The sequence below is a fragment of the Nicotiana attenuata genome, chromosome 10 (assembly GCF_001879085.1).
Source record: "Nicotiana attenuata strain UT chromosome 10, NIATTr2, whole genome shotgun sequence".
In the NCBI taxonomy this organism is placed as follows: domain Eukaryota; kingdom Viridiplantae; phylum Streptophyta; class Magnoliopsida; order Solanales; family Solanaceae; genus Nicotiana; species Nicotiana attenuata.
The window spans coordinates 29,251,588-29,261,490 of record NC_031998.1 but is presented as its reverse complement, the minus strand read 5'-3'; the positions used below and the strand labels follow the sequence as shown (position 1 = coordinate 29,261,490).

The 9,903-nt window shown below is 36.3% G+C and overlaps 1 protein-coding gene across 1 annotated transcript; it reads right to left on the bottom strand.

The window, feature by feature from the left end:
* Positions 256-1,813, bottom strand: LOC109233889. Its single transcript, XM_019399741.1, has 2 exons — positions 1,599-1,813; positions 256-638 (listed from the first exon to the last, which is right to left on the bottom strand). The coding sequence occupies exons 1-2, from the start codon at positions 1,729-1,731 to the stop codon at positions 445-447; spliced, it is 327 nt and encodes a 108-aa protein (XP_019255286.1). The 5' UTR covers positions 1,732-1,813; the 3' UTR covers positions 256-444.

Sequence of the window (9,903 nt, the reverse complement as noted above, 5' to 3'; positions counted from 1 at the left end):
GCTTGTAATTAACCTCAAAAGTATGTCTCGTACTTACATAGACTAACTTACAACGAACATGACGTACAAAGACCGCGACTCATAGTGTAATTCGTGTTCTTTATACATGTGATTGCACTATTTGGCTAGTGAAATAAATACGGATAATCTTGGGAGAACGGTGTGTTCTTAATTGCTTGTTTTTCCTTTAATATAGTATTGTCATGATAAGAATAAAGAAAAAGTAATAATTCATCGAGCAAGAAGAAGAAGAAATTCGGTTCAACATTTTTTTTTCTTTTATTAAATATTCATGGTTAACAAAGATGCTGTCTTTGACATATTGTCCAACATAATATGTAACACATTACATAAAGATTAAAGACAGGGAAATGTGTAACCAGAAAAAAGATGCAACACAATGATTCAAGCTCCAGATAAGATGTCCGGTTCTTAATTTGGCATTCAAAAAAAGAATGAACCAGCAATGGCAACAGAGACAACAGTGGTGGCAATGGAGAAAAAGTCAAGGGTGCCAGTTGTGGCTCCACTATTTGGTGGTGATGGCAAACTTATGTTAGGGAAAGCATTTGCAGGAACTGGTCCACCAACTGGTGCAGCAGCTACAACTCCATTTTCCATGGTTCCATCAACGATACCTAAGACATAATATAAATAAGTAATTAAAAATGTGTTCATTCTTACTAGGGGTGTTCATGGTTCGGTTTGGATCGTTATTTTTCTAAAAAGAAACCAAACCAAGTAAGTCGATTTTTCAAATATTAGAACCAAACCAAACCAATTAAGTCGGTTTTTTCTCGATTCGGTTTATGTCGGGTTTTGTCGGTTTTTCGTTTTTTTCGATTATTTGTCGGTTTTTTCTTAAATATAAGACATACACTACCAAACACATATTCCGGCGACCACATTTTCGACGTAACACTATCAAATCAATTGCCCTTCACCAAATCTATTATTTACCAAAATATATTGATGATAATTGAATCAAATAGTGATGAATAATTTAAGGACTCAATTAAAAATATATTTTTTTAACATGAAATGATTTCTTACACTTAATAAAAGAAAACTACCAATCAAACTAGAATATAAAGGTAAAGAACTGCACTAAAAGTGCAAACGATTAACATTCACCATAAAATTTTTGAAACTTTGTATAAAAATATACATATATATAGGTGTAATAATAAATTTGGAATTTCTGAAACTTTGTATAAAATATACATATATATAGATGTAATAATAAATTTGAAATAGCTACTCCTATAGTCGGTTTGGTTCGGTTTTTTCGGTTATTTTTTGATTAAAACCAAAACCATTCCAAATTTGATCGCTTTTTAAAATTCAAAACCAAAACCAAACCAAACCAAAAAGTATCGGTTTTTTTGGTCGGTTTAGTTCGATTTTCGGTTTGGTTCGGTTTTTCGGGTTTTTATGAAGACCCATAAATCTTACAAATTAAGCCCATAAAACATTTCCATGTGTTTGACCCATAAATAAAAATGCAAGCCCATGTGAAGGGCCGTGTTGAAACATAACATAAGTAATTAAAAATGTGCGTAAAATATTTAGATGAGATGATCACAATTCAACAGTACCAATGACATCGTTATTTTCAACTGCAATCGGAGCGTTTGCGGCATCTTTCAAAGCTGCCGGGCCATCAATGGCTGAGGCCATGCACACCATGCCGAAGAAAACGAGGGCAAGAATCATGATTTTACGTGCCATTATATTTTATTCTTGCTAGAACGTACGCTTTCCTCTTAACTTATTGGAGAAATTAAAATATTGCAGTTGAAAAGGAAGAGGAAAATGCAGGGTCTAAATATAAGGATACATGGAACGTAAAAGTGGAAATGCATGGTCATGGTTTACCGGAGTCCAAGGGTAGCCATGAAAGGTTTTAAGATAATAACCACAAAAATAACTATTTATTATGTCATTTGACCAGATGTTTGATTATCTGAGTCCATGAATGATGCTACAACGTGAAATAAGAGTTGCTTTTTCTTATCAACAATGTTACTGGTTTCATTTAAAAAAAAAATTGAATTAAGTTTTGGAAATACAATCTTTTTTTTAAACTTATGAATGCCAAAAAAATAGAAACTTAAGCATGGATGTATGTACCAAACAAATAAATTTATTACCATAGTTAAATTAAAATAAATCTAAGAAACTACAAAATTAGAATAAAGCACTTCAAAATTTCATTGCGGGACTCATTGTCAATACGAGATAAAATAAAAGGAATGTTGGATTAAAATGAACCTGAGTCACAAAATCAACTTTTTAAGATTATTTCACGTAAAAATAGATGTCTATTCTAATTGTTTTATCTTTAGTCTTTACTCATGTAGTTAAATTTAATTACTAAACTTAATTAATACATAGGCGTTAGCATACGGTTCATGATTTGTGTAACATAAAAGGGACAGTTGTTCGTGGTTGTAATCTTTGTTCAAAATCGGGACTCTCCTTTCTATCGCTTGCCCTTGCCTTTCACTCTCATTTGGTCTCTTTCTTCTATAAAATAAAGCGAAGCAAAGCGCATGGCAAAGAAGCAGCAATCAGAGAAGTAAAGAAATGTTAGTTCAATAAAAAAAATATAAAATAATTTTCGAGCCCACAAGTTGCTTGTGTGCCCTTAAGGAATTTAATCCCCTCACTATTACCCAAGGTATGGATTACTTTTTCCCAGGATAGAATGGAAAAACTATTCTGCAATACTGGCAATCGAAATTACAGAACTTCAGCGAATTCAATAAACAGAGCAAATCACACTTGACACTTTGTTTATTTGGAAAAATAATGCAACAACGTAGACAAGAGGAGAGAAGTTTTCAGATTTTTCATGTATAAAAATGAGGCCAAGTCTCTAAATTTATAGACAATGAAAGGGTGATATGAAGAGGTGCAAGCCAAGAGGTGCCTCTTCCATTTTCCATTCACACTCTTTAGAAAAAAAACCCAACAATCCCCCACATGAATGGGGAATGGCCATATGTATAAAAATATGCATGAAAATTGTGTGATTCGCAAGCAAGGATTAATCGCATCTGGATAAGTATGTTTTCCTTTGAACTTTCCATAGTGAACTTATGTCGGATATACTCGGTCAATCGATAGAATTGATATTTTTGAACCTTCGAGCTTTGGTGTATACTTAGACAAACATAAGTCACACAATCAACCCTTATAACATTTTTGGTTCTCATTGTTGTGTTTGTTTCAGCCATGAACACCGTCTGATTTTATAAGTGCATATAGAATTGGCCTTACAGAACTCTCCTTGAAGCGGTTAACACTTCACACTTATCTAGGTGATTCCTAAACGTGTAATCCCATAGATACGCTATTTGATATATCCTGTATCAAACTTAGAACCATTACAAAGCCTTAATGCTTTGTCCTTGATACTGAACATTGTCTTCATCACGAGAATGGACCAAAGATTTATTTGACAATGTTGAACCGTCACTAATGACTTAATTTGATCTCGTCGAACCTAAATCTTGGGATCTCCAATCTTCTAGGTAGAGTTACCGCCACACTGAATTGTCCTCAGCCATAGTCTCATTCTCTTCGATAATCTCTCAACTACCTCTCTAGTTAGACCTTTTATAAGCGGATCCGACACATTATCCTTTGACTTTACATAGTCAATTATAATAATTTCACTAGAGAGTAATTGTCTAATGGTATTATGTCTTCGTCGTATGTGACGAGATTTTTCGTTATGAATAGTGCTTCCGGCCCTTCCTGTTGCTACATGACTATTGCAATGTATACATATAGGTGCTAACGGTTTGGTCAAAAATGGACTGTCTTCTCAGAAATTTCGGAACCATTTAGCTTCTTCACTAGCTTTGTCTATAGTTGTGAACTCAGCTTCTATTGTAGAGCGAGCAATGCACGTTTATTTGGATGATATCCAACACAACGCTCCTCCACCAACTGTAAAGATATATCCACTTGTGAATTTAGAATCAGCTGAACCAGTAAACTCATTTGTATCACTATACCCCTCAATTACCACAGAATACTTATTGTAGTACAAAGCATAATTTTGAGTATATTTCAAATATCTTAAGACCCATTTCATTGTCATGACAGTTCAATGCAAACTTTCTTTTGTCGTAGACTAATACATCTCAACTTCTATTACATATCCAATTATTATAACAACATTATATTATAACAGCAGCTGGATGGTTGATCTCAGTTGTGCCAACAACCGTTTAATATATAACACATTTCGCAACCACTCCCTCTTTTACTAGCATTTGTATGTTATTTATTCATATTCCACAAATAGAATACATGTCTATACGATATGTAAATTATAACACCTTCGTTCTGAAAGTACAAGAGGGGAGGTGAATATTATATTTTTAAACTTAATCTCTGTTAGTTGACTGGTTTTTCAATTAGTCGACTAGATGCAATAAACTAACAGTTTTAATAACAGAATATAAGATGTAAATGCAGGAATTAAAGACACCAGAATTTTTATACTGGTTCGGATTCAATGTGAATCCTAGTCCAGTCCCCTTGGGTAGCTAGGGAGTTCTCTTTAGTGAATGAGTTTCTTCGAGTACAATGGAAATGACGTGATAGCTTAGTTCCTATATCACTCATCTATTTTGATACAATGCCTCACCAGTGTTGTTCTTTCTTTCTTCTCTAACTTGTTACACAGCAGGTCTTAGAGAGCTACAATGTTTGTTTGCAGCAGAACAAAGAGAGGGTGTTTGGTTCGATCAAGGTATATTAAGCTAAGGTGTGATTACAGGTTTAAATACTTTGAAAGAGAGGCTTGAATTCTGGAAAGATTTGCCAACCTAAAAGATTTGATCCTTGGAAAGAGATTGATTCTTTCCAAAAATAAAGTTGTTCTGTAACGGCTCTTTGAACTCGGAATCTTGATCATCTATATTTAGGCACTTGATTGAATATTCAGCAAGATCTTGATTTATATGATTCCTTGAGTTTAGCTATAATTGATCCCATCTGTATCTTCTGTGATTTCTTCTTCCTTTAATCGCGTCCCTTGATTCCGTCAGTATCTTCACGATTGATTTCTTCTTCCTTTAACCGCGCCTATATTCCTTCAATCTTGTAACTCAATCCATACGTTTCCATACGTTCCTTGATCATTGCTAATTGATTTTGCCAATCCAAGAGTTCCTACACAAAAAGCAAATATATTATTTTCATCATTAAAATTAGATCTAACTATCTCCCCCTTTTTGATAATGATAAAATAATATATGTATAAACACCAGTTGACTTCCCTGTAGTTTGCTCCCCCTCAACAGGAGTAGTAAGTAATTTAAGGTGCATGTAGTCGACTGCATGAGTTGACTTCTCTGTGGTTTACTCCCCCTCGATAGGAGCAGTGAGTATCTTGAGGCGCATGTAGTCGACATCCTCAGAATCTATGACTCCCCCTCAAGGAGTGCCATAGTTGACTTGTTAAAAGACATATACCTGCACAAAATACATATACCTGCAGCACAAAATACATATACCTGCAGCACAAAATACATATATCCTTTTCTCCCCCTTTTTGGCATCAGCAAAGAGGGAATAACACAATAGCATGCATAAACAGAATCTATAGCAGAATGTACTGGTAGAATTAGACCATAACAAAAGAAGAAAGAAAAATATCCACTGACTGATATCTCAGTCCAAAAACAGCACAGTAAAAAATATTGTCTTAAACTTCCACACTAACGACGTAGAAAATAGGTAAGAGTGTTGCAGATGGCCTCCTTTAGTTGATCAATACTGGCGTTGGCTGAGACACTCATTTCATCAAGCCTGTCATGAACCTCCTTGAAAGCCTTGACAGCGTTTTCCCTAACTCTGAGAACTGCAACCCGTATTTTGGAGACATCAGACCCTGTTTCCTTGGAGATAGCATGAATGGTACCAACAGTGGACTGTGTGGCAATGAGAAGATCCTTGATTGCAGAGAGCTCTTTACCAATGGCGCTAATTTTCTCAGACAAGTCAGATTCACTAAGACTAGGATGAGAAGCAGAAGGTTTGGGCTTGGATTCTGTATGGGCAGTCTTGACATCACTCTCCTGTTTCTTGACCCATGAACCCTTCACACACACATACCCCATACTTGCAAAGGCTCTGGAGTTGTATGATTTTGAAACAGTGGTAAAGGAGTATGCAGAGAGGGAAATATTGTGGGCTTCCAGAATGTGGGTGATGGCCATTCCATATGGTAGACTGGTGAGATCTTCGGCACGTTCAATCATGAAATTGATAACCCAAGAGGACAGCTTGATTTTGAGTTTGGTCACAAGATAGTAGACCAGAAAAATATCTCGTAAAGAGAAAGTTGAGAAAGAGCCAGTACGGGGAAGCAGAGTAGTTGCCACAATGTGAGCTAGAACACGACTTTCAAAACTAACATCACTGGGACCTAGTTGGTTTGGAAGGGATTCAAATGGACACTCAGCAATACATCTTTTGGCTTGATCAAAAGAAATTTCAAAATCATCGGGCCAGGAATTTTTAAAGAGCATAGGGAAACCAGAACACTTGCATTGAAAGATCGAATCAAACATGGAACAGTCAAGAACAATACGCTTTCCTAGTACTAAGGATTCCAACTTATCAGACCTACTGGAACAAAGATTTGCATAGAACATTCTCACTAGAGGTTCATAGACTTTAGGAGGAGGAACAGAATAGAACTTTGACCACCCTTGATAAACAAACAGGTCCTTTACCTTACAATTTAGGGCTTCTGTGTCATCAAGGTCGACTACCCTCCCATGAGCAATAGGCTTGTCTGTTAGGGCAAGAAAGAGGTCCCTGTTAGGAGAACCCCAGAAATTGAGTTCTGACTCAAGGGAACTAGAAAGGTCAACTTTTGATTTCTTTGGAGTGGAGGAGACAGGGCGTTCTTCCATGGGTCTTTTACCCAGGGCTTTTTCTCCTAAGGGTTGAGAATGATCGGAGTGATCGGACCCTAGGTCTACCTGTTCAAGGGGTTGAGAAGGGGGTTTTCCCTTGGAGCGGGTGCTCTTTCTAGTGGAGACAGAAGGAGTTTTGGATTGTTTAGCCATTGTAGGAGGTTGGAGGTGGAGCAAGATTTCGGAGAAGGGGTATGAGGGCGATAGAGACAATGGAGATTGATATGAGAAGATAGCATAAGAAAAGGTTTTCTGACGGTTGAGTACAGAAAAGGAAAAAACGTCAGTTGATCAGACGCGATGATTGAATTTCCTTTTTTGAGTTCTGAGACTGATGTGAAAAGAGAAGAAAAAGGAGGGAAAATGGAGGCGTAATTAATGCATAAAGAAAATGTGGACTTTTTCTATATATAAGATTAAATAATGATACAAAGGTCCTATTATTAGCTATTAATGCAAATAATGCCAAGAATTTTTCTAAGCGAATAGAATCTTTCTTCTAACAGTGGCTTGGTAAAGATATCCGCTAGTCGATCAGCTGTTCCTACAAAGGATATTTCTATATTTCCCTTAAGAACATGATCTCTAATGAAGTGATGCTTGATATCTATATGCTTTGCCCTATAATAATGAACAGGATTTTTAGAAAGACAAATAGCACTTGAATTATCACAAAAAATCTGTATAAGTTTAAAAGAAAGTTCATAGTCACCCAGTTGATGGGACATCCACAGTAATTGTGCATAGCATTGTCCAATAGCAATGTATTCAGCTTCAGTGGTAGATAATGCAACTGATGCTTGTTTTTTACTGTTCCAAGATATCAATGCTTTTCCAAGTAATTGACATGTACCACTTGTGCTCTTTCCATCTTCCTTATCACCTGCAATGTCAGCATCTGAAAAACCTTCTAATTTAAAAGAGTTAGAGTGAGGATGCCATAGTCCATGGGAGACAGTTCCAATGAGATATCGAATGATTCTCTTTACTGCAGTCGGATGAGATTCCTTAGGAGTTGACTGAAACCTGGCACATTTACATACACTGAACATAATATTTGGTCGACTTGCAGTCAGATACAGTAATGAGCCAATCATTCCACGATGCTTAGTTTCATCAACAGAGATTCCCTGTTCATTTTTGTCTAGACTCGTTGAAGGACTCATTGGTGTGCCAATGGATTTAGCATTGCTCATGCCAAATTTTTGAATCAGTTCCTTTGTGTATTTGGTTTGACATATAAAGGTTCCTTCTTCAGATTGTTGAATTTGAAGTCCAAGGAAGAATGTTAGCTCTCCCATCTTGCTCATTTCGAATTCACTTTGCATGAGATTTGAAAATTCCTTGCACATAAGAGGGTTAGCACTACCAAATATAATATCATCAACATAAATCTGAATAATGAGATTACCTTCTGATGATCTTTTAATAAACAAGATAGTGTCTACTTTACCTCTTGTGAAGCCATGATCAATAAGAAAGGAACTAAGTCTATCATACCATGCTCGTGGAGCTTGCTTTAGTCCATATAGTGCTTTGGTGAGCTTATATACATGGTAGGGAAACTTTGAATCTACAAACCCAGGCGGTTGTTTTACGTATACTTCTTCCTCAATAACTCCGTTCAAAAAGGCACTTTTGACATCCATTTGAAACAACCTGAATCCCTTAAACGATGCATATGCCAGAAGGATTCGTATAGACTCCAAGCGAGCTACTGGAGCAAAAGTTTCGTCATAGTCGACTCCTTCCTATTGTGAATATCCCTGAGCAACTAATCTGGCTTTATTCCTTACGACCTTTCCATCCTCATTCAATTTATTTCTGAAGACCCACTTTGTTCCAATTACAGAAACATTTTCAGGTTTGGGTATCAGTTTCCATACTTGATTTTTACCAAACTGATCTAACTCTTCCTGCATTGCTTGTACCCGACTTGAGTCTTTTAGAGCTTCCTCTATCTTCTTTGGTTCAACCTGAGAGATTAGTGCCAAATTTGCTTTCTTTTTGAGAGCTCCCCTGGTTTTCATTCCTTAATTTGGATCCCCTATGATGAATTTTTGAGGATATTCAGGTTCGCTCCTCCATTCATTTGGACGCACTACATTAGTAGTCAAATCGATCGGATGATCTGGTACACTGTTGCTGATTTCATTAGTTGACTCTATCGTAGCAGATTTATCAGTTGACTCTTGAGATTTTCTTGTCTCCAGAATTTCTTGAGCTTGATCTTCGTCACCTGCAGTAATTCCTTTCTCGACCAAGGGGTTATTTTCATCGAATATAACATGTACAGATTCTTCTACACATAATGTATGTTTATTATAGACTCTAAAAGATCTACTATGAGTAGCCCAGAAAAATACCTTCATCACTTCTTGGATCGAATTTTCCAAGGTTGTCCTTACCGTTATTGTGAATGAAACACTTACTTTCGAAGAGATGAAAATAACTTATATTAAGACGTTTACATTTCCATAGTTCATAAGGAGTCTTCTTCAGAATGGGCCTTATGAGACATCGGTTGAGAATGTGACAAGCTGTACTTACACCTTATGCCCAAAAGTGATTTGGCAGTGAATGATCTAGTAACATGGTTCTTGCCATGTCTTGGAGGGTTCTGTTTTTCCTCTCAACGACCCCATTTTGTTGTGGTGACCGTGGTGCAGAGAAATTATGAGTGTATCCCTAATCATTACATAAATCTTCAATTGCTCTACTTTCAAATTCTCCTCCATGATCACTCTGAATTGTTTAAATCAGATATCCCTTTTCTCTTTCAACCTTTTTGCATAAAATCTCAAAACTTCTTAAAGCTTCATCTTTATGAGATAAGAAAATTACCCAAGTGAAACGTGAATAATCATCAACAATAACAAAAGCATATCTTTTTCCTCCTATACTAGCAGTTCTAGTAGGCCCAAATAGGTCCATATGAAGCAATTGCAAAGGTTTA

What these genes read in the sequence shown, in the direction of transcription:
- LOC109233889 (XM_019399741.1), bottom strand. Translation starts at nt 1,731, where the DNA reads ATGGCACGTAAAATCATGATTCTTGCCCTCGTTTTCTTCGGCATGGTG. An exon ending in TGAAAATAACGATGTCATTG is followed by an intron (nt 639 to 1,598) that starts GTACTGTTGAAT and finishes ATTATGTCTTAG; the next exon opens with GTATCGTTGATGGAACCATG.